Source organism: Zootoca vivipara, chromosome Z (genome assembly GCF_963506605.1).
Source record: "Zootoca vivipara chromosome Z, rZooViv1.1, whole genome shotgun sequence".
NCBI classification, from domain to species: Eukaryota; Metazoa; Chordata; class Lepidosauria; order Squamata; family Lacertidae; genus Zootoca; species Zootoca vivipara.
Genome location: NC_083294.1, coordinates 6,892,770 through 6,918,786, shown reverse-complemented (window position 1 = coordinate 6,918,786; position 26,017 = coordinate 6,892,770). Strand labels below are relative to the sequence as shown.

Below are 26,017 nucleotides of genomic sequence, written 5' to 3'. Positions count from 1 at the left end.
CTTCCTTCCTTGGTTCTAGATATGATTTTATTATATTGTGAAAATAATAATAAAACTTTCTGGGGGGGAAATGCAGTTTATGTATGTGCTGTTGTGCTTTTAAACTTTTGTGCTTTTAAACTGTTGTGCTTTTAAGCCAGTGCAAGCCTAATACAGTTACTAACTGGGGTAAAGATTTTAATTTGTAGGAACATCTTTAACATGCACCAAAAATAAAATGGAAATATTTTTTTGTTTTGTTTCCAGAGACTCTTTATATGACAAGTGAGTATTTATCATTGTTGTTACATTATGTGACGCAAAACAAAAGCAGTTCATTGTTTGAGTTTGATGGGCTCCTGTTGGTGCCACACACTTCTTGTGTCTGAGTACAGAGTATCTGATATCCTCGGCAATCTCCCATGAGGTGCTTGTCTGCGTTGCTAATGAGGCATCAAGAGGGGAGTGACAGGTTGATGTCCTTGTGCCTCTAAGACTAGCTTTGACTTTCTGGATATGTGTTTTATCTGCTATTATTATTATTATTATTATTATTATTATTATTATTATTATTTGGGGAGGGGAAGGATCCTTAATAAAATCCATGGGTCCTGACTCCAAGTTGAGCCAAATCATCCCCTCTGTAGCCTTCTAAAAGCAGTTGCTAGGAGAGCTGTCTCCAAAGGCATGGCAGTGGGGGGGTGCTTCCCTCCCCTCCCGCCTTGCCTCCCCCCCCCACTTTCCCCAGTAATTTGAGTCTTGGTTTCGCCTCGACTGCAGGTTTCAAAATGCACTGTTACCTTGCAGAACCAAGAGTGAGGGCTCAACAGCATGTTGATCACATTTTGAATTCTTGTGCTGAATTTCCATGTTCGACCAAGCGGGGATTTTTCATTGAGCAGGGATGTGGAAATAGTAATGGCTATGTTGCACTTTTCTTTTATTTTTGTCCAAGTGTTAGAACACAATGCATTTAGCAGCAGAGAAGGGAGTGAGATGTACTTTACTGTTGTTGTTTTTTTGGCAATGTAACAAGCTTTATTAATGGTCTTACAATATATATATATATATATATATATATATATATATATATATATATATATATATATGTATGTATATATATATGTATATATATATATATGTATAGGGAGGGGAAGGATGTAATATATATTACATCTCGTAATATATATATTACATCTCATAGAGTAAATTGAGATTTCAATCATATACACACGTGTACACACATGTACACACACATGTGCACACACACACAAAATATATACTTGTCTTTTCTTACACAGTTATAAACCTTAAGCTTCAGCTGTGTTTATGCTACGTTTTATGCGGTTATTATCAAAGATTATTAACAAAATATATTAACAAAAAATATCATAAAAACTTTGGACTTCCTGTCAATTCCCGTTGTAAGCTTTTATTCTAATACTGAATATACCTACCATTATTAATCTATTCTTTATATATTCTCTAATACAATATTATAACAATTTGTACCGTTGATCTTATTTCTCCTGTATTTCTTTATCCAAGGTCATTCAAATGCTGCCATAGACGAAAAACCATTGGTATATTTTTGTACATATCTCTTGTATTGAGAAGGGAGTGAGATGTTGTCGTTTAGTCGTTTAGTCGCGTCCGACTCTTCGTGACCCCAGTGAGATGTAGGCAGCCCCAAAGAGCTGACCCCATTACACACTTAGCAATGAATGCATTGAAGGAGGGGCTTTGGGGCTTTGCGTCCATGACATGCTGCAAACAGCACATTGCCCCAGCCCTGATAGGGCCAACTGCTGACAAGCTGCCCTGGGTCAACCAACCAGTGCCTGAGAGCAAGCTGCTATTTTAATTTTCAACCATGCCTCCTAATGTAGTGTTACACTTGGGCAGGGGCAGGGAACCCTCTTCCCTGATGGCTGCATTCTAAGAACCACATGCCAGGGGTGGGTGGGGCCAGGGGAAAAGGGGGAGGAGCAATGCATGTAAAGTTTTACCTTTGTACAATAGCTCAACAACAACAACAAATCTTTATTACGGTCATAGACCATTACAATATGCTCCACCTGGGCAAGCAAAAGGCATTACCAGAGTTCAAGGACACATTCCAGCCAGGCAGAAACTCACAAGGAGGAGGGTGCAAAGCAGGGGGAGTGAGGTTTATGGCTTGGTGAAAGTTCTGAAAGCCAGGTAGAGAAGTCAGGGTAGCCACATCCTGTTAAAGTCTGAGAAAGTAAGGCAGCTTTGGAGAAGCAATTAGAAAGCTGGCAAGCAGCCAAATTGGCTGGACTACGTGACTAAAGTTTGCCCAGCAACCTAGAGGCCTAGCAACAGGCTGTGGTTGGATGAAAGTTCCCTGATAAGCAGCATGATACTACAAGGTGGTTGTTGGGGAGTTTTGAGAGAGTCTAGAGATAGTTGGTGTGTGTTAGGTGAGAGAGCTGTTTATAGTAACTTGTAAATACTTTGCTTTTGGTTTTACTCTGCTGTATATAATAAAAGCAACTGGAACTCAAGTTACTGTTCCTGAAGTTCTGTTCCTGAGCCAGTGCACTTGGCTGTATAGTCTTGCAGGGTGTCCGCTGCAGGAGGATCGGCGTAAGATCCACCAATACATCCAGTCCCCGGGTTCTCAGGTTCCCCACCCCTGCTCTAGGGCATTGTGGGTGCCCTGCAGTTGATGCTATATCGTAGGGCATTGCTAGAACATAAAGCAGTTTTAATTTCCCACATTGCACATGCTGGCCGGAGGGCACTAGGTTGGTGTACGGTGCCTGAACAACATCTTCATGCACACACCTGCACTGATGTGAACTCTGTCCTTTTAGCTGGGAAGGCTGTGTTTTACAGTATTACCGGTACTACTTAACACTGAGAAACACGCACATTAACTCCATTTGGATAATAAGATGAGCCTGTGGAGTTCAGGCCATGTCAGGGAGCATGAACATGATCCCAATGCCATCCACTGCATGCATTCACAGAACACCAGGAAGGGGTTTTAGGGACCCAGGTAGCCTCAGTGAGCTAATGCACAAAGACTGAGCTAGGAGCAAAGGGGGATGAGATGGCAATTTCCCAAATGAGTCAGTGGTTTGAGCCGCTGGTTGCAGTCTGAAGTGGTATAGTGCCTATAGTCTTTATGCAATAAGAATTAGGCCTCAGTTAGCTTACTCCAAGTGACTGTGGGCAGGACTGTCAGTAATCACACAGTAGCCCTCGGCCCACAGTCACATCAGATCAGGGTAGGCTTATACATGATACCTATAAGAAGCTCATCTCATGCCTAGGTTGTACTATTTCAAACAAGGTATGACTAGATTCTCCTCCATCCTTTTAAATAAATAAATAAAATAAAATAAATATTGTTTGTTTTTAACGTTCCATAAACAGAAAAGCAGCATGTCAGGGATAATTTTAGCTTGCGTCTCTTCTTCCTGATAAACTAGACTGTGTGAAAGTGTCCCATCCCCCCACCTTCTTTCCTTCCTTCAAAATACCAGAGCATTCAATCTGTAGCCCAGGTACAGGTTTACCTCTTCAGTGAGATTCAAGGTGACACAGCTGAAAGGTATGGGATGATTTGAACCTGGAAACACTGTGACTACTCTATGGGTGACTCTTCATCATTCCCATTGGCACTCCCCTTCTGGTCAAAATGTAGCCTTGTGGTTGCTCGATCTTCCCAAGAGGGAAGAAAAAAAAAAAGAGGGTCTCACAATTCTACGCCATCCCAATACCCATTCTGATGTTAGCTCATATTTTGAGAGTTTTGTCTGTTTTTGAGGGGGTCGCTTCTCATTTATGTGATATTTTCTCATCTTTCTTTCTGTTGCAGAGCATATTTAGATGTCAAAGAACTTAAGAATAGGCTCCAACTGGATGGCTCAACACATCTCAACATCTTCTTTGCTAACTCCTCCGAAGAAGAGTTGGCAGGGGTAGCGACCTGGCCGTGGGACAAGGAAGCTTTGGTACACCTGGGTAAGTCATTAGGACACCAGAAGAACTCCATCATTATCAGGCCAAACAGCATCCTGTTCTCATAGTGGTCAGCCTTATAGCTCTGGGAAGCTCACAGGCAGGCGACAAAGGCAGCAAGCCTTTCTTACTGTTATGCATTAGATTAGAACATTAGAAAAGTTCTGCAGGTTCAGGTCAATGGCCCAGTCTCGTCCAGCATTCTGTTCTCATGTTGGCCAATTATATGTCCTTAGGGGAGAGATGATACAGCCAATGCAAGAGAATTATAACTAGAAAGCCTGGTAAGTTCTCTTGTAGATCTTTGGGCCCTTAGCCCATGAGGGTCAGGTTGGGAGTCCCAGCATGGCAGTTAGTCTGGCCCAAGCATTGCTAGAGCTGGGATATTTGGCCAAATCATCTCCCTACGAACTTAAGCAGAGTCCTGCTAGATCAGGCCAGAGGCTCATTTAAAGCAACATCCTTTCCTTGCCCAACTAGATGCGCATGGGAAGCCCACAAGCAGCGCTTGAGCACAACAGCAATGCATTCCCCACATGTGATTCTCAGCAGCTGAAGAGGCAGACCTTGAAAGGGGAGAATCTCCTCCCTGTGGACTGCTCCTTGTGGCAAAGAAGAAAGGACATGATGCTGTTAACCTTTATCCTGATTTCTTATCATTTGCAGTCATAGACTTAAATAGCCCACCAAATAATAATAATAATTATTATTATAAATATATAAATGAATAAAAAATTCACAATTCCTCGCTTCCTGGCTTACAACCAGAAAAATATTAGATTATAAACCCCAAACACATTACAGTATTTCTTACATGATGTCAAGACAAAAGTATTTCACCTTTTTCAAAGAAGTTGCTTCTGGGGGCATCTTCTCCACATGTGGAATTTGCAAAGGTTTTTAAGTGAGGGAACAGGTTATTTTAGTGGGGGAGATGTAACACTGTGACTTATTAACCTCACATTTGTTGCTCGCAATGCAGGCAGCTGATTTCTTTGTCCCAATTGGGTGTCCCTGAAGAGCTGTATGTCAGACTGTAAGGTGGGAGCAGCCAATCATGGGCAGTCATAGACCGCTAGGTGGAAGTCGGAACTAGACGAGAAGGCATGTCCTTAACTAACCTAGGGTTTGAGGATATGTGTCCATATTGGAGAAGCTAGTTGGTTGACTAAGAGCCTCAGTGGTGTCCTCTGGAGGTTTCACCCCAGGCAAAATTCCTGGCTAAATGCACTTTGTTTCACCACTGGAAACCCCTAATGGATATCGCCTGGAGTTTCATGGTGGGGGAACAGCCAGATAGGGCCAGGCTTGTGGGTGGAGAAATGGCAGGGGGTGGTTTTAACCAATTTTCAGAGGGTTAACAATTTGGGGGTGAGGAAAACTCACCATCTCCAGAGGGCCTTTGGGCATATTCTCCGCCCCTCCCCTCCCCCTCCCTCTCCCTCTCTCCAAAGCCCCTGGGAATGACATGGCATGATGAAATGACATGATGGGGGCTTCTGGAGGTGGGGAGGAATGGTCTGGAACCCTCAGTCACAACACCTGGCTTACAATATTGAGACCCACCAAGTGATATAGCATCCGTGCTTAATGTTGAAAAAACCCTTTACAGGCGGTATCACAGGGTCACTGTTGATGTCTATAGGCAGCTAAGGAAAGACTGCAAAAATGATTGTATTAAGGAGGATAGAGATAAGTCCTTCTGAATTATTTATAGCCTGCTTTTATATAGCTCCCAACCCTGTATGGTAATCAGCTTCATTGGCTGAGTGGGCATTAGAACCCTGTTCTCCCAAGTTCTGGTCCAGAACTCTAAGCACTACACCATACAGTGGTGTGTGTTGGGGGGGGGAAGGCTAAGTAAACTTCAGTGGGTGCTGATTAACTTAGAAAAAAGCATATTGGCTCAGTGATCAGGGATGATGGGACAAACATAGGAATCCGCCTTATGCAAAGGCAAACCTTTGGTCCACCTAGCTCAGTGCTGCCTACACTGACTGGCTGTGGCCCAAGCCGCAGCTTCTCTCAGTCCTGAGGGATGGGTCATTGTTCAGTGGTGGAGCATCTGCTTTGCCTGCAGAAGGTCCCAGGTTCAATCACCAGCAGGTCCAGATGGGGCAGAGAGAGAGAGAGAGACACCCTGGATAGCCACTGCTAGTCAGCATAGACAATACTGAGCTAGATGTACCAGTAGTCTTGACTTAGGAGCATAGGATGCTACCAGTGCCTTACACTAGCTCATCAGCCTCAGCACAACTCCTTTCATGCTATGTATTATTATGCCTCTTACATTTTCAGTAATGCACTAAAGCACTAAATAAACCAGGATGAAAGAAACTCTCATCTTTGCCTGGGTGTGAAAGAGAAGCTGGCCCCCACCTGGGCAAATGTCAGAGGCAGAGCACCAGTAGAAATTGGAGTTCTTGGGAAAATCCAGAAATAAACGATAAATAGCAAGAACTCAGGCCAAAAGAAGATGGATTCCAAATAAATCTTCACAAGGTTTTATTGATGTGATGCGGAGTTTAAATGGGAATCAATCCCAATGTTGAAGGCAAATAAAGGTAAATTCCAGTAAAAATCAGGACAAGGCCCTGTTTCGACTATTCTTCGTCAGCAAAGATTCACAGGTCAAAGTGTACCAAATATGTACCAAATATTTGGTACACTTTGACCTCCGCATCACATCAATAAAACCTTGTGAAGATTTATTTGGAATCCATCTTCTTTTGGCCTGAGTTCTTGTTATTTATCGTTTATTTCCAGAGGCAGAGCACCAGTCACAGAGGCGTAGCGTGGGGGTACATGGGGGCTGTGGCCCTGGGTGCAATTTTGTGAGGGGATACAAACAGGTGCCCCCACAACAGGCTCCTCCACTGGAGCCTGGCTCTGTGCAAGAAGGAGCTGCGCATTCTTGATCATGCCTGACCTAGGGGAGGAGAGCAGGAGAGTGGGCAGCAACAATGCTGCCCACTATCTTCAGTCGCAGGGTGCCTTGTGCATGGCTGCAGCTACACTGCTGCCACATGAGGCCTGCTCTGCCCACAGAGGGGAGGAGGAGAGGGCAGGCCCGCCCTGCCCACGGGTGGCAGCTTCCCCGCCCCTCTCCTCCCTTGGACTGTGGTGCATGGGAGGGTGTCCTCCTCCCCCTCCCCCTTGGGGGCGCACCCCGCAAGCCCTCCCCTGGCAGCAAGGGCATATGCCCTGCCCCTGACTTGTCACTTCCAGGGATCCTTCCAGCACCTGCATTATCTCGCTTTCCCAAGATCCTTCTGGGGCAGTGCTAGATGTAGCATCTCTCTGGTAGCTGCTTCTGTCAGTTGGGATATACTGGAAGGCAGAGAGGATGTGGGCCACCAGAAGGAAGGAACTCTGCAAGCAGGTGGTGTGATTTTCCCCCCACACGCCCCAGCACATTCTTGAATTTTACCTCTCTGAAAATCAGCCTTAAATATGCCCCCAATTAAGTGTGGAGGAGGGCTTTTTGTTTTGGCCTTTGCTCTTTCAGAGGCATAGCCTCCAGGAGTAGGTGTCAAGTCTGTAGTACTAAAAAGGGCGGATGCAACTCAATGTTAGAGTACCTGCTTTGCATGCAAAAGGTTCTAGATCCAATCCCTGGTGTCTCCAGGTAGGGTTAGGAGAGAGCCCCATCTAGAACCCTGGAAAGCCACTGCCAGTCTGTGCAGACAATCCTGAGCTAGAGACCAATGGTTCTGGTTCAGTGTAAGGCAGTCTCTTCTCTTCTTCGTGGCCATAGCTCAGTGATAAGGGAACATCAGATATCGGGAGATGAAGAAGACTTCAGCCTGAGATGTTGGGGGACCATGGGCTCACCCACACTTACCTTTGCTCCGCATTTCTGTGCACAGGTCTAGGATTTCCAGGTCCATGCCCAAGTGCTTGCTTTTTTTTTTTTTTGCCCTGGACACTTTCCCTATGAAAGCCTGCTGTTTACTGCTGAATCGGAACAAATGGCAATTTCAGCGTTAAAGAGCAAGGGGGAAGTGATGGGCCAAAAAAGAAAAAAAGGATTGGGACGTGGACTTGGATAACATGGGCCCATGCCTAGAAAGCATGGGGCAACAGGTAAGTGTGGATGAGCCCAATACTGGCCCGGGTCAGAGACAGGAGTATGAGGAGAATGCTGGGGAACCACTCCCCCAGCAGAGTGCTTAATGTTGAGCTTGTTGGACCAGTGAGTATAAGATGCTTCATTTGTACCAACAGGGAGTGAGGAGAGAGGGAGAGGGCTTGACAAATGAATGGAATACTTTGGGGAGCCATTGTCCCAACGGCATAGATAATACTGCATTAGTGGTCTGACTCAGTATATAAGGCTTTATTTGGGAGAAGAGAAAGAGGTGAGTTTGAGAGCTGCTTGAGAGAGTCAAAAGACTGTCATGCAGGAAATGCGGAAGACCTCTTGCTTAGACTCTGAGGAATCACTGTCCCAGCAAAATAGACAATTCTGAGCCAAGTGGTCTACCTGGACCAGTGGGCCGACTGGGTATACGGCGCTTTGTATGTACAAGCACACACACAGAGAGAGATGAGCTTGAACGGGAGAGCTGAAGGGCTGGCATGCAGCTTGGGAACAGAAGCAGGCTTTTTTTTAATTCAGATAACTAGATTTTTTGGCTAATTGGTGTTGTACTCTCCTGTAGCACCTCCTGCTGGACCAGTCATAGGTATTTCCCACTGTCTCTTCTCTTGTTTTCAACTAACCTCTTAATGGTCCAAAGTAGCATCTTTTAGTACCTTGGATTCTTGGGGTGTTTTTTTTCTATATAAAAGCGAGTACAAGAGTAATCATCACAATAAAATATAATCAGTGGACAGTCTGAGGTTGACTCAACCCCCGAAAAAATAAGGCAAAAGGAGAAAAAATTAATTTCCTGTTTTAAAAGCCTTCACTGCCCACCTTTTCTCCTTCAGCAAGAACTTTGCTGTTTAATCTTTCTATACTCTTTTTCTTTCTGTAAATCCAATATGTATTTAATAAGAAAAAATAAGATGAAATATGCACCACTGTCTGGATCTTAGCTTTGGATTATAGATCATCTGGTCGAGGGAAACTATCTTTTTGGAGGGGAGATTGCAATTCATTTAGACTCTTGACAGCTGTGAAAAATATACATAACCTCCACCAAAAGAGGGGGGGTCTAAAAAGGGAATAAATAAGAAACTCAAGCAACCTGCACAGTTGCCTTAAGCCCTGATGAAATTGAGCCAGCCTGTATTGTGATTTTTATCTCCTCACTTAGGGAGTGTTTTTCCAATATATCTAGTGATGGGGTGGGGAGGAATGGTAGGGAGATAAGTTTTGAGATGGGTTTGCAGCAAAATAATCAACATGGATTCTCTCTGGCTGCTATTCATTCATACACACTGCCCAGCGGCACCACCAAAGGAACAGCACATTGGACACTTGCCAAGGCTCACACCTCAGCAAGGACCTACCTCACTGTTGACCACTAGAGTTCCTTGACTGTCTTACTACTCCTCGCGATTGTCAACTGTTCACTTTCCCTATCCAAAAGGGTAATGGAATCATAGCATTCTGGACTAGATGAACTATTGGACAGATTGAGCTGGCTCCTCTTACATTCTGAAGTTCTTACGGCTGCAAAAATGAGAAGCTTATATTGACATATCCACCAAACATTTATCTGAGAAGTCTGTATTTTCTCGTACCTGGCAAAACACTGTCTCTGTTGTTTTAATGTATACTTATAATAGAATCATAGAATTGTAGAGTTGGAAGGGACCTCAAGGGTCCTCTAGTCCCACCCTGTGCAATGCAGGAATCTCAACTAAACCATCCATGGCAGATGGCCATCCAATCTCTTCTTAAAAACATCAGAGAGAGGAGAGTCCACACCTCCCAAGGGAGATTGTTTCACTTTTGAAGAGCTTTTACTGTCAGAAATTTCTTCCTAACGTTTAGTGGGAATCTGCTTTCTTGTAACTTGAAGCCACTGGTTTGAATCCTACCCTCCAGAGCAGGGAAAAAACCAAGCTCGCTCCATCTTCCATGGGACAGCCCTTGAGATGGCTATCATATCTCTTCTCAGTCTCCTCTTTTCCAGGCTAAACGTATCCAGCTCCTTCAACAGTTTCTCATAAGCCTTCATTTCCAGTCCCATGAACATCTTGCTTGCCCTCCTCTGCACACAATCCAGCTTGTTAGCATCCTTCTTAAATTGTGGTGTCTGGAACTGGGCACAGTATTCCAGGTGTGGTCTGATCAAGGCAGAATTGAGTGGTACTATTACTTCCATTGATCTGGGCCCTATACTTCTGTTGATCCAGCTTAGAATAGCATTAGCTTTCTTTGCTGCTACATCACACTGTTGACATATGTTAAGCTTGTAGTCCACCAAGACCTCTAGATTCTTTTCACATGTACTGCTATGAAGCAAGGTGCGCCCCATCCTATATTTGTGTATCTGGTTCTTCTTGCCTAAGTGCAGAACCTTACATTTGTTCCTATTGAAATTAATTTTGTTAGCTTTCACCCAGTTAGCCAATCTGTTAAGGTCATTTTGAATTCTGATTCTGTCTTCTGCGGCATTAGCGACCCCTCCCAATTTGTTGTCATCTGCAAATTTGATGAGCTTCCCCTCAATTCCTTCATCCAACTCATTTATAAAGACATTGAACAACGGGCCCAGGACAGAACACGACAGCACCCCATTTGGCACTTTTTCGCAGGATGATGAAGAATCATTAATGAGTACTCTGGGTTCAGTCAGTCAACCAGCTACAAATCCACCTAACAGTTACCTCATTCAACCCACATTTTACCATCTTGTTTCCCATACTCTGTGCATTAGTGTAGAGACAACGGAAACCATGAGTCATTCATTCCAGCTGCTTCTTTCTTGTAGTTTCTAGAGTGCCACCATAGTTTCCTGTGCATCAGTGAAGCTATTATCTCCTGAACCAGGTTTTCTTCTGTCATCTGTAATGTGCTCTCTCCCCATCATGATCTAGTTTAAAGCTCTCTTTATCAGGTTCATGACAATCTTAGCACATTCTTGCCAACTGCTGTGAGGGGCAGCTCATCTCTTGCCAGAAGTCCTTCCCCAAGGAAGTGAAGACTATGAACCAAGAAGCCAAACCCTTTCTGATGATAACACCTGTGTAGCTGGTGGTTTACCTCCAGTATTTTTCCCTTCCTGGGCCCAACTTTCAACAGGAAGGAATGATGAAAAGAGACCAACTGTGCCCCAAGTCTCCTCAGCTCCTTGCCCAGGGTCTCATAGTCTCTTGCTTTGCATTGCAAGCTGTGTGTGGCAGTATTATGTATACCCACATGAATCAGAAAGAAAGGGTAGTGGTCAGTGGTGTTTAAAATACTTGGCAAGATCACAACATGGATCTTTGCACCTGGAAGACAGCACACCTCCCGGGAAATCTTGTTTCCTCTGCACACTGCTGCCTCTCTTCCCCTCAGTAGGGAGTCATCTATCCCCACCACTTGTCTCCTCCTCCTCTGGGGAGTGGCAGGAATCATTCTATGTGCTGTGCCTTCCAAAGACTGCTTGAAGTGTTCTAAGGTCTACAAGTGCTGTTCTTGAGTCTTCCCCTCTTGTCTATTGGAGCTCATCTGGATAATGCTGGGATAGGTTACAAAGACAGGAACCTTATTGTTTGAATACTGCCTACTCTTTCCTCTCTGCATGCCTTCTCCAGACTCCATGGAAGGTTGCAAGTGGGATATCAGCCCATTCATCCATGATCAGTAGCCTTGGATCTGAAGGCATTAGGTCAAGAATGGGGAAAGAATATTCCTCCAAGTCCATCTCCTCCTGTTTCTTTCTCCTCTGGGGGGTGGCAGGAATAATTTTGTGCACTGTATGTTTCACAGCCACCCTTGGTGTCTTCTAAGGTCAGCAGCTGATGTCCTAGCTCCTCTGGCCCAGAATCGGTGTCAAAGTTGAGGGCATGGAAGTAATTTTGCAATTCCAACGACAAAGCATTCCTCCAGGGATTAGTCTCTTGTAGTGGGCGATCTTCCTACTCTCTGGGGGCACCCCACCTGACTTGCTGCTCCACCACAGTTGATACAGCTCTATTGAGAAACTCTGCATCATGTCCTGTAGCTCAAGGTTTGGCTAGGTGGGCCTCAAGTTGCTACACCTTCTCTTCCGGAAAGTCAACCAGCTTGCACTTACTACAAGTGCACTGTTGCATGTTCCCCGGCAGAAAGACAAACATGGCACAGGTGTTGCAGGTCACTGCAGCAGCTCACTTATCCTTCATTTCTCTTGGTCCTATGCACACTGTGAAATGGTACTCTGGGCCTCCCCCTTAAACTCCCTCACTGAATGCCCTTGCAAACGCCCCTGTTTGCGATTCCTGTTTGCGAGCTCTTTGTCACGAGCCCGGAGAAGCTACAATGAGTTAAGTTTGACTTCTGCTGGCTGCTAACTTATTATTGAATTAAAGCATTCCTCCCTCCCTCCCACCCCACCCAGCTTTTCATCTAATGGCTTATGCAATTTTTCCAATGGTAAACCTCCCACAAAGTCCCTATTTGCCCCATGCAGGGACATTTACAGGTTGCTCATATGATGCCTGCAGGGTTTTTCCCAATAGCAGCTTTTGGAGGGAGGGGCAGTAAAGTGGATTGAGAAAATGGTGCTGGAGATGGAGTTTTAAAAGACCCACCTCAATGACCACCTTTTGTTGAATTGAATTCCCTTGCAGCTGTTGCCGTTATTATTTTTACAAACCAAATAAGGGAGTGAACATGGGTCTTCTGCGTCACATCTAGCACAGTTGTAACACTAAAATTAATGGGCATGCCAGGGCTTTTTCCCCCAGCTGGAACTCACCAGAACTCAGTTCTGGTATCTTTCAGGTGGGTGCCATTGCCATTTAACAGAATAAAGGAGGCATTCATAGTGAGTCCCAGCACCTCTTTTTCTAGAAAAATAGCACTGGGGATGACTTATCCTAAGATAAATCTGTTTTGCTTGCCCACAGAAGAACATAATAAGAGCCCTGTTAGATCACACCTGATGTCAATGTAGTCTAGGATTTTTTTCTCCCAACAGTGACCAACCAGATGCATCTGGGAAGTCCACGGGGAGAGTGTGAAGCTCATAGCCCTCCCCTGTTGTTTATGCCCCAGCAACTAGCATTCAGTGAAAATATACTTTCTCTGAACACCATGCCTATGTTCTTTCTTTACTGATGGAAGCGGTATGCTCTGCACACCAGTTGATGGTAATCACAAATGGGGAGAGACTGTTTCATTCAGGTCCTGTTTGTGGGCTTTGCACTGAGGCATCTGTGTGACCACTGTGAGAACAAGATGCTGGACTAGATGGAGCTTTGTTCTGAACCAGCCAGGCTCTTCATATGTTTATATAGTCATATTGACTAAATAACCTTTGAGAGACTTACCTTCTCCATGAACTTGCCCAATCCCCTTTGAAAGCCATTTATTGGTGGTCCTTCATTGACTCCTGCTCCTACTCTCCTGCTATCACAGAATTATAGAGCTGGAATCATAATAATGAATCATAGCATATGAATCATAGTGCTTGAATGATTCCATCACAGGGAATCATAGGGGTGGAAGGGACTTCAAAGGTCATAGTTGGCCATGCAACTTCTGCTTATAAACCTTCCATGTAGGAGATTGCATCACCTTTCAAGTCAGTCTGCGCTAGTGTTGAACAGCTTGTGCCATCAAGAAGTTCTTCCTAATGCTTAGGAAATCCCCCTTTTTATAATTTGTGGGTCCATTATTTCAGATCCTAGCCTCTTGCACAACAGAAATGAAATTTGCTCCACCATTATTCTGACAGCCCTTCAAATATTTGAACATGATTATCATAGCCTCTTCTTAATCACCTTCAGGTTAAACATACCCAACTCCATAAACCTTTCCTCATAGGCGTTCTGGGCCCATGAGGGCAAAAGTAGCACTGCCTCACCGACCCCAGTAAGGCCCCAGCTGCCTGCCTTCTTACATACAGCCATTCAGGGGCTGGCTCTGTCTGTCATCGGCTGTGGCTGCACCTCCCATTGGCTTCCCCACCTTCCACCCTACCAGCCCCAATGGGAAACAGTCGTCACATGACATTTCTGGATATATGAGTATAAAAGCAACTATCTCTCTTTCTTTACAGGGGGAATCGTGCTGAATCCTTCCTTCTATGGCATAGCGGGACACACCCATACAATGATCCATGAAATAGGGCACAGTCTGGGGCTCTACCACGTCTTCCGAGGAATCTCCGAGATCCTCTCCTGCAATGATCCATGCATGGAAACAGAACCTTCCTTTGAGACCGGTGACCTCTGCCATGACACAAATCCAGCTCCAAAACACAAGACCTGTGGTGATCCAGCCCCTGGGAATGACATGTGTGGTTTCCGTAGCTTCCAGGACACTCCATTTAACAATTTTATGAGCTACACAGGTACTCTGCCCTCCCCTCCTGGCTTTCTACTAGACTTGGCCTTTTTCAAAATGTTGATAGCAAGCTTTAGAGTTTCTTATTCAGGCTTCAGTGTTTTGCAGCAAAGGTGAAACTTATGTGTTCAAGTTGATGCCAGTCAGTTAAGCACTTTCTAGAACATGTGAGACAGAGAGCCAGTGCAATTATATGTTTCATTTGATCAGCTGGGCTTCAAAAATGTTGATAGTGCATGTGTTCTAAACGTACTTACTAGGAAATAATCTCCACTGAAAACCGTGAGACTTAATTCTGACTTAGGCAAGTATAGGATAGGGATGAGGAGAAACTTGAAAAAGTTTGCATTTAGAGGTGAACCTAACTAATTCACACTTTCCAAGACAATGCAGTATGTGGGGGTAGTCAGAGGTTTGTGTCCTGCAACTGCAGCAGTGGGCCTTGGCCATGGACTGTGGGGATGGGAGAGAGGAAGGCGGCTGCTGGGGAGCGCATGGTTGCTGCTGAATGGAGAATAGATTTCCTGGAGAGGAAGGCCTCCAGAGATACTGTGGAGTGGGAACGTGTGTGGTGGACCTGAGATAAGGCCTGTCCTTTTGATCCTTGCCAGTTTTACTCAGGGCAGCTATAAGAAAATGTTCTCTAAGCAAAGTCAGTCTTCCCACAGACAAAGATGCAAGTGAGGTCCTTTGTTTGTCCCAGTGGCCAAGACAGTGATGACCAAACAGGACCGCAGAGGCTACTATCTGTTTGGAAAGATTATATTGAATACTCACAGTGTATTTAATCATTGGTCCAAGCCAATTTTAAGGGAAATAAAAGCTGTACCCATCAAAAACTGTTCATGAGCCAAATATTCAGGGCCAAAAAGTTTGACTCAAAGAAAATGGGTAAGAGCAGTTTAAAAACCTTTTTTTAATGTGTTTGCGTGAGGTTATTATTTTGTTGTTCCTGTTTTAGCTACTTATCTGCGCTTTTATCTTACATTTTTATCTTGTGAACTGCTTGAAATCTTTTGGTGAAGGACAGTAAAAAATAAAATAATTCCTTCCAGTAGCACCTTAGAGACCAACTAAGTTTGTCCTTGGTATGAGCTTTTGTGTGCATGCACACTTCTTCAGAAACAAAGGTATCTGAAGAAGTGTGCATGCACATGAAAGCTCATACCAATGGCAAGCTTAGTTGGTCTCTAAGGTGCTACTGGAAGGAATTATTTTATTTTGGTTCGACTGTGGCAGACCAACACGACTACCTACCTGTAACTAGTAAAAAATAAAATAAAATAAATAATAAATGCACCATCCGAAAAGCAGCCTTCCTTCAAAATTCACCCTTCAAAATTCACCCTTCTCATTGCAATGCAGTCAAAATGCATGTATTAGCATAAAGTGTGTTTAAAAATACATATATTGGTGATAATAAAGCCACTTCCACCCTAAAGGAGGAGGTGGGGTTGTGGGCTTCACGGCACTAAGATGCTGATGTATTTTCATTAGAATTTTTTATTTTTAAAAAATCAGGACACTAATATGATTAACAATGAGAACTGAATTTAAGATTGGAAAAGTGAGAATCTGAAGGAAATTTAAATTTGCCATTCCCCACCTGGTACAGGGTCATGCCAACCTCTCTTGCCCAGGTTTTTGATTTTGCAGTAGTAGCACTGATGACTACATGTTCTGGTTTATGCCTGCCCATCTGAATTCAGCACCTTTTAGAACAAAAGAAGAATGAATAAAGCAAGGACTTTCTAATTTGTCGAGTAAAGGAAAGTGTGGGTGAATAAGTCCCTTCTTCATCCAGAAGGTTGTCCACTTCCCTCACCCCACTTTTCTATCTATCCAAACTGCATTCCTTTAGGTAAACTTAGCTGAGAGAAATGCATGAAGTGGGCAAGGCTACAAGAAGTCATGTGGCACTTACAAGGAGGGCTTTCCTCCCATCATCCCAATACTTTTGATTGGACCCTCCCATCTCATATTGTGTGACTGGCAGCAGATGTGAGTTTAAATTAGGGTTAGGGCTCTCATTGCCTCCAAGATGTTGCTGGTCTACAACCTCCTGGCATCCCTGACCATTGACCCATACTAGCTTGGTGCTGATGGGAGTTGGTGTTGTAGAACATCTGGAGGACCACAAATTGTCTATCCTGCATTTAAATGAATGGCTTTGTAAGCAGTGCCTCTAATTTGCTCTGAGATTTCCCTTCCAGATCACTAGGTGGTAAAGAGAAAGGATAAATAAGTCTTGTGATCCAGTGTTTAGTTTTTCTTTCTCTCATCTTTCCTTTCTTCAGTTGAGGCTGCTACTGGTCAGCTCTTTGTCCTGGAATGCCAGGGAAGCTTGCAGTGTTACCCAGGAGAGCTTATAGAGCTGCCAAGTCCACAGTTTAACTCTTTTTTATTTAACTCTTTCCCCCTCCCATTCCCTCTCTCCTCTCTTTCACATGTGCAACATTGTGTGACTTGTTTCCGCCCTGCCTTATCCCCTCAGATGATGACTGCACCAACTCCTTCACACCCAACCAGGTGGCAAGGATGCACTGCTACCTGGACCTCGTGTATCAGAGCTGGCAACCTGCCAAGAAGCCTGCCCCCATCGCTATCACACCACAGATCGTGGACCGAATGGGGACCTTCATCACCCTGGAGTGGTTTCCACCCATAGACAGGCACTTCTTTGAAAGGTGAATTGGTGGGGACGATGCACACCTGTTTGTCTGACTTTGAAAGATGGGGGTGGTAAATGGCAGTGGAGAAGCAATTAGCTGTTCGGGTTAAGGTTATAATTGTGGGGCTCATATAACTGGACTAAAATCCCCTGCTCTCTTTCTTTTCTCCCTGAGAAAAGAAGACACAGTCTTTTTTGCTAGTTTCTGGGTCGGCCACTGCGAGAACAAATGCTGGACTAGATGGACCATTGGCCTTAATCCACCAGGCTTGTCTTAATCGCTCTGCTTCCTTCACTTGTGGCAGCAGGGAAGGAAACAGAGGTGATGGCGCATGCTCCAGATCCCCAGCAGGGTTGTGATTCTATTCGTGTCCATTTCTGCTGGGGTGGTGGCCCTGCCAACAGGGGTCATGGAGGGAAGCCATAGAGACAGGCTCTTAGTCCTTTTGTGAGTGCTTAAGCTGGGCACTCAGATAAGCACAATCCTATTTTGGGTCAACCTTCAGGATGCTTGTCTATCCCTACCATGCTATCACAGGGATTACCAACTTTTGTTGCGGGGTGTGTGTCAGTGGACACATTTGGAATTTTGAGAAAGTGCTGTGGGCACCAGTCACAAAAAGAAAAAGAGCAGAAAAAGAGGGACAGAATGGTAAAGGCATGCCCCTCGCCAATCAGCAGCCCCACCAATGGGCTAAGAGACATTTATGTCAGCCACTGTCACCCTTTGCTTAGAGGTATCCAGTCTCGGCATCCAATAAAATGTGGGCATCTCTAAGTGGTGGTGAGGGCGTTCAATGCAGGAGAAAGCTGATATGGATTTTTAAGTGACCTTTTTGGAGACCTTTTGTGGGAGGCATAGACAGTACTGGGGCACATACTAGCACCCCTAGATGCTGTTGGTAACCCCTCCTATATGGACTATGCAGTATTTGTGATTGAACTGCATAGCCCCAAGGAAATGCTTGGAATCATTCATATGAGAAAAAGGCCTTGGGTTGTGTCCAGTGCTAGAGTAGATTCATTGAAATTGATTTATATGACTAAGCTAGGCACATTAATTTCAGTGGGTTTCCTCTGAGTGGATCTTAGCTTAATACAATCCTTTATGTCTGAAGTGGCCTTTGGTTTTTCCTGCCTTCACCACTACTCCCCACCGCCACCATCTTCTCTCTCTTTCTAAAAGGGTAAATTAAGTTCTTGCAATATGTATTTAATTTATATTTCATAAAGCAGTTATTGTATGTTAAATAAATTCCATCTGCCTATTAAAAACATACTGATACAAGGTTAATTGTTATGTAACAAAATACGTCTCTCTGACATACGTCTTCAACCTCAATCAGTATGTTTTTAATAACCCCTGGCTAGTTCGTACTTAAGTAACACACAATGGCTGGCCTGTTCGATCTAGGATTTCATAACACAGTGATCATACCCTAAGTCAACACTAGATTTCTTTGACAAACCCTTCCATTGGGGTTTCAGTAGTATGGAGTTGGCATAACTTGTGGATATCTAAGAAGACATTGTCCAGTAGTTATGTCATCATTTTCTCAGTTTCTCAAGCCTAGGATAAATAAATCTTACCGAGATTTTCATTTTATTTTAAAGGCAGAACAGGGAAATTCTTCAGAATTAATAATAATTGATGCCTTGGTCAGTTCCTGTCGCTTTATCACCAATCTAAGACAGTGGAATGGTCTCTCTAAGCAGGGCCGGCTCTAGGTAGAGTCCCGGTGGCGCGGGGGGCATCAGGGCGCTGGGCCAGTAGGCAGGGCACTGCGCGGCGAAGCTGTGTGGAAGCCATGCTGCGCCCTGCAAGGGCGGGGGCGCCGGAGCGATCTTTGCCCCTCAGCGCCAGGGCGCGCGACCTGCTTGAGACTGCCCTGTCTCTATGTAGCCCTCCAAACTCTCCTCAGGCCCTGCCTCACACCAGCCCTACTTCGTTCCCTCCTTGGGTGTTCTTTTGCTCAGCTCAGAACTCCAGTCATGCCTCTTGTTTGCCCTGATGGAGGACATCACCATTGCAATCTTTTTATTTGCATTCTGCCTTTCCACGAAAAGAATCTTGTTCAAAGCAGCTATCGCAAAGAATGCAGGAATAGATCACAATGCTAACACCATTGCAATAACAATTTAATAACAAGCAAATGTAGAAGAAGTATCTGAAGAAGTGTGCATGCACACGAAAGCTCATACCAAAATAAAAACTTAGTTGGTCTTTAAGGTGCTACTGAAGGAATTTTTTAATTTTGTTTCGACTCAGACCAACACGGCTACCTACCTGTAACTAAAACAAGCAAATGGTTTAACACAATTAAAAAGGAGGAAATGTAACAACATTAATAACAATATATAACAATATAACAATAAAACCAACATTTCAGTACTAGAAATAGAACAAGATTGCACTGACGACATTACACCTCTTTGCGAGAGCAGAAATAATGAGGGACACACTGGTCCTAGAAACATGATGTTGCTCACGGTCCCTCTCCTGCAACAACTTGCAAGGTTTCCAAAGTCAGGGAGTGGGGTAGCGGGCAACGTCCCTCACATGATGCTGCTCAGAAAGGTATGTGTAAGTGTGTGTAGAAAGTAGTCTGCTGTACAAAGGTAGAATTACATTCATTGTTGCCACCTGCTTTCATCTGGCCCCATCTACCACTGGCATGTGGTCCTTGGAAAGTTACCCAGAAGGGAATTCTCCGAATTCAGGGACACATTCCAGCCAGACAAGACTACTTGGGGTACAAAGCAGGGCCAGCAAGATGTGTTACCTGGAGAGAGTTCTGAGGCCTAGATACAGATGCTTGGAGGCCACATTTGTCCCCCTAGGCCTGATGCTCTGCAGCCCTGAATCTCTGTGGTACAATGGGTCAGTGTTTCTGGCTGTTAGCCAGAAGGTTGATTTTTTGAGCCCACTCAGGGACAGCTGTGGGGAGGATTCCTGCATTGCAGGGGGTTGGACTAGATGATCTTCAGGATCTCTTCTAACTCTACAGTTCTATTATTATAATGAACTGAGCTGGTAGCAAGGGGTGAGGCGCTGCACAGATGTTCTTGGAAAGCAGGTGTTGTATGCGATAGTAGGGCGTGTTGAATTTTCCATCTTTAAAAATCCTGATTTGAGGGGTGTTAAAAAGTTGTGATATGATGAGGTAATTTGAAATCTATTTTGGTTCCTTGTAAATATTGAGGTCTTGCTTGGTAAATCTCTATGTGAAAAGTTCCTACTTTTTAACATTTTAAAAATTTTCCTGTCATTTATATACATATAGGTTATTTCCCAATTTTGATGAAAACAGATGTTGATAAGTGCCTAAAATTGATTACAAGATAGAGTGGTACCTTGCAAGATGAAATTAATATAGCAAAAAGCTCATCTTGCAAAGCATGGTTTTAAAATTTTCCCGGTTTACCCGGTCTACCCATTTAGTTAATGCATTCCTATTTGTCTTGCGAAACGCGGTCATAGGAAACTTTGTCTTGCGAGTCGCCTCGCGCAACGCAAAATGCTTTCATCTTGAGAGTTTTCCGTTGCATGAGGCATTCGTCTTGTGGGGTACCACTGTATTGTAGTTCTCTTATATATGTATTGTAGTTATCTGTACTATTAATATTAATATTATACAACAGTACCGTATGTGATATCTTTTTTTGCTTTCTACCACCAGTTCACCCACTGAGGTCGTTGGGGTTTCAAAGCCGAAATGCTCTGACAAGTAGATTTCTCATCTATCCGAGATAGACAGAATGGGGTGGCATGAGGACATCTAACCAGCCCTAGCAATTGTCTTCTGTGTTGCATTGGAGACTGGGGGCTGGGGTCTTGCTTGAATATGTTACAGAGTATCTCTGGTACCAGAATAATTGTGTGGTCATCAAAGGAGCTGGGATCCTCACCCACCATCATTTTATTATACTATACTATATTCCATATATATATATATATATATATATATATATATATATATATATATATATATATATATATACAGTGGTACCTCGGTTTATGAACACAATTGGTTCCGGAAGTCTGTTCATAAACTGAAGCGTTCATAAACTGAAGCGAACTTTCCCATTGAAAGTAATGGAAAGTGGATTAATCCGTTCCAGACGGTCCGCGGAGTAACCGTTCATAAACTGAAGCGAACTTTTCCATTGAAAGTAATGGAAAGTGGATTAATCCGTTCCAGACGGGTCCGTGAAGTACTTAAACTGAAGCGTTCATAAACTGAAACATGGGTGTAATTGGTTCCGGAAGTCTGTTCATAAACTGAAGCGTTCATAAACTGAAGCGAACTTTCCCATTAAAAGTAATGGAAAGTGAATTAATCCGTTCCAGATGGGTCCGCGGTGTTCATAAACTGAAAATTCATAAACCGAGGTGTTCATAAACCGAGGTTCCACTGTATATATATACTATATTCAGCAGAGAATTGTGTCCTTTTGTTGCTCACTCCCACCCTTTGCAAACAGAATTTTATTCCCATGAAGGAGAAAAGCATGTTTTCTTTGAAGAATAGCTATGATGATAAACATGATAAGGAAGTCTATTGCAGAGGACTGGATAAACTACTTGGAGGTGTTAAAAATACACTGTAAAGTAGAGCTACCAAAGTTCAGTCGAGTGACGGTCTTTCCTTATTGGATAAATTGGGGGTGCAAAAACAGCATTCTGATAGTGTAGGATTAAGGCTGTTGGGCAGGCACCCAATCTTAAGATAAGGATTGCCACATTTTAAGAAAGACAAGATTTTAGTTCCTTCAATAGTAGCATGGATAATAAGCATTATGGTAACCCTTCTATCACAGTGATGGAAGGATGGAAATACTATATATTCTCTTGCTTCAGAACCATTAAATTAACAGAAATCTTGACCTGCATGGAATATGGTTTCTCTAAGTCTGACACCATCTTTGTGAGGATCAAGAGCAGGCCTTTAGATTCTACAGGAATCAAATTTTAACAGTGTACACTTCTTTTGAAGAGCATGGTCCAGGGGGCTTCTGCCAGTGGCTCTCCTACTCAGATGTGGGCCCTCAGCAGATACATGATCATGTGACACCAGCCCTTGAAGTTGTTAATTTATTATTCTTTTTTTTACTATAATAGGACGTTATAAGATAAAGCAGGCATCCCCAAACTTTGGCCCTCCAGATGTTTTGGACTACAATCCCCATCATCCCTGATCATTGGTCCTGTTAGCTAGGGATCATGGGAGTTGTAGGCAAAACATCTGGAGGGCCGCAGTTTGAGGGTGCCTAAGATAAAGTAATGATATGTTGTTACAGCTGGAAACAAAATTTCTTTATTTTTTCGCTTGTATAAAATGATTAAAAACTTTAACTTCGCTTCAAAATGCGAGTTTTCGGCTTTTTTTAGTGTATTTCAAACAGATCTCAATTTACCAAGCTAAACATCAACCAATCATAAAAATAATTGCAGATTTGGATTCCTCATGTGCAATAACATATTTTTAGAACCCCTCATTGAGCAAATTCAAAAAAAAAAAATCGTCCTTAAATGACACGCCCTAATGCGATAGAGTCTTAAAATGAATGTGAACTTGGGCTGAAAGTAAATACCAGAGCAGACTTGATAATTGCTATATGTAGTAGATTATCAAGTTGAGCATGCAGAGACACCCATGGAGGCCTCCCCACATGCTGCACTTCTATCAGGGCAGCCAGGGCCGGCTCTAGGTAGACCCTCGGTGGTGCGGTGCGCCAGGGCGCCGGGCCAGTAGGCAGGGTGCCGCGTGGCAAAGCCGCATGGAAACCATGCTGCGCCCTGCGAGGGCGCCGGAGTGATCTCTGCCCCTCAGCACCAGGGCGCGCAACCTGCTCGAGACTGCCCTGAGGGCAGCGGTTTGGGGCACTGGCAGGTGCCCAGGGCCCCATGTTCCAGAATGAACAGGAGGGTCCTCAGCACAGCCAGATGGGCTTACTAAAATTTGATGTGGAGTCACAGATGTTGCCATGTAAATGGGGTGGAATTGGTGGGTGGGGTGGGAGTTTAGGTCCATTAAGTACAGAATAAAAAATGACCTGATGGTGTTGCTGTTCACATCACACACACACCACTTGTCATAATGAAGGGCATTTTCTTAGATTCAAATAAATATGAAAAAGAAACAGAAACAGAAGACTGCCCCCCCCCCAACCCATTCGTTTCCTGACTGCATCAAAGCAGTTTTTAATCTCGTTATCCCCAGCCAGTGCAATTACTCAATATGCACCGGACTGATGCAGGCAGATATTTCTGACGGGCATGACTGCGGAGTCCCATTTGGGCAAGAGAGACGCTCTCCATCACCCAGGTGGCTGTCATTTCCGCAGTTCCAGAGATCGCTATCTCTTTAATTCTTCCACAATGGCAGTGATTTGTGTGGTACAAACTTCTTGATTTAAGGAGGCGATTGGGAAGCCCTCTTGGATGTTCATGTGGCTGGCTGGCTTTTAATTTCCCTTGCAAATGCCTGCGTCTCTAGCACATAGGGAAGGGACCCTGAGTTTCTAAAGTAGTGGAAGATACCCCATTCCTCTCATTTTTGAAGTTCCACTTCAAGTATCTATGCTCTGAATGGAAAGGCAATTCCTTTAATGAGCATGAGGTGTCCTTTCCGAATGTGTGTTTGGAGGCAAATTGCTTGATGAAACCAAAACTTGTTTTGCAATTCTTTAAGAGCATGTCTGGAAAGGTATGACTTATGCTTTCTAGAGGAGGGAACCTAACTTACCTGGGATTGGTATCAGATAGGCTCCAACTTAGTAATATTTTTTTGAGAAAGCTAACGAGCACCAGAGGTGCAGGCATAGGGTTAAAAGAAGCTTGCAAACCTTGGTTTACAGGGCAGTCCTTTTCAGGGCCCTGCCCAAGGTACACATGACCATAATACTAGGGGTGTGAAACTAGAAGCTCTCTAGTTGTTGCTGGACTACAGCTCCCATCATCTCTCAGCACTGGTTGCGCATTGGTTGCCTCTTCTTCCCTTTGGCAAGTGACTGTACTGTTGGAAATGGTGATGAGATCTCACTGGCCTATTTATTTTTAAGTGATGCCAATAAAGGTTTGATGATGGTGGTGATGTCTGGCTGCGCTGGCTGGGGCTTTAGGGAGTTGGATTCCAAGGACAGCTGTGTGGGGAGCATGCTGTTACACTGAGTTAATGCTTAACAATAAGGCCTGGAAGTCTGCAGAGATTAGTAAGGGACTTCTCTGGCCAGGCCACACCCCTGAATCAGGTCCCTGGGAGCTGGCCTCATAGCTGCTTTCTTAAAGGAGCCATACACTAGCCATTTTGTTGATAATTCGCACATTACAATTTGCATATAAGAAAGGTAGGAGAGTGAGGAGGTCCGTGGAGTACTCTCAGTTTCTAAACCATGCTCAGGAGACTAGGAGTGTTCCACCCATACCAGATCATGTAGTGTTTTGAAATTTTCAACTTTCACATTCCAAAAATGAAGGGTGCTAAATAGTTGTAACGACTTGGGAATTCAAAAGAAATTATGGTTAAATTAATATAATTTAGTTTTGCTTGGTAAGTAAAATGTGTGTGAGATTGCAAAGAAATCATTAAAATGATTGCAAAGTACTTGCAGTCATATTATAGATTAATTTTATATATTTATCAGTATTATTCAGCATTACCTGACATTATCAGAAGGTAAAATTAAAATTATTTGGTTTTCCTTAAAGCAGTTCATGTGCTTCTTCATTAAACGTAGACTTACCAAACTGAATAATGTCCAATCAAAAAAATAATAGCAGTTTTGAATTCCTCACACCGAAAATCATATTTTTAAGACCTCACATTGAAGAAATTGGCCAAAAAAAAAACCAAAACAATTTTCAGCTCCATGACATGACATGTCCTACTAGATCAGTGTTACATCTATACCATACCAGTATATTTGACAATGACTCCAACTTACTGTTATAAAAACATGATGTTGATGTTCTTTCTCTATAGCAGGGATGCGGAATCTATTGGCCATGCTGGCTGAGATAGATAACACTCGGAGTAAAAAATAAAAATCCAGAAAGCCATAGGTTATCTATTCCTGCTCTGGAGGATCACCTCACCACATACATGCCCACTTGACCACTTAGTTCTGTAGAACTGGCACTTTTATAAATAGTAAAATAAAGGGATACAGGACCATTTCCCATAATCCACAATTGCCTTCACTGCTGATTGTAACAGAGTCTCACTGTCATGATCCCCATGCAGCAATCCAGACTCGGAGTTGAATATCCAACTCTTAGCCTGAGGCTGCTAACCAAGGGGCCACTAATAGTTTTATCCAGTGCTAATCCTACACAGACTCATTGAAATGCATAGACATAACTCACTTTGTTGTTGTTTAGTCGTTTAGTCATGTCCGACTCTTCGTGACCCCATGGATCATAGCACACCAGGCACTCCTGTCTTCCACTGCTTCCCGCAGTTTGGTCAAACTCATGTTTGTAGCTTCAAGAACACTGTCCAACCATCTCGTCCTCTGTCGTCCCCTTCTCCTTGTTCCCCCCATCTTTCCCAACATTAGGGTCTCACTTAGGCCCATCAATTTTAGTGGGTGCACTCTGAGTGCACCTTACTTAAATACAGCCCTCCCTCCAAGGCTGGTGGTCAGAAGTCTCCTCAAACAGATCTTACAGTGCCACTGCCCCTAGAGTCAGAGCTGGGATCCTCACAGACTCCTACTTTTGAGGTGCCCTGCTGCTTCACCAGAGCAGGGCACTCCCAGACCTCAGTATGTCACCTTACTGTTTCAGCCGACCCACAATCTGTTGGGTTTATGAACTGGAACAATACTGAATGGTTAAGACCACCTTATCACAACCACTACATCAGCATAGAGGGCCAATTGCATTACTAAGTGAGACTTTATGAAATGTTGGGGTCAGATCATCCCCAATACCA

At 43.9% G+C, this 26,017-nt stretch overlaps 1 protein-coding gene across 1 annotated transcript in view; it reads left to right on the top strand.

The window, feature by feature from the left end:
• Positions 1-26,017, top strand: part of PAPPA (pappalysin 1) — a 237,574-nt gene that overhangs the window by 53,977 nt on the left and 157,580 nt on the right. The window contains exons 3-5 of the mRNA XM_060270600.1: positions 3,830-3,975; positions 14,121-14,414; positions 16,902-17,094. Coding sequence (XP_060126583.1) covers positions 3,830-3,975; positions 14,121-14,414; positions 16,902-17,094 — 633 coding nt within the window. The remainder of the gene's footprint in view (positions 1-3,829; positions 3,976-14,120; positions 14,415-16,901; positions 17,095-26,017) is intronic.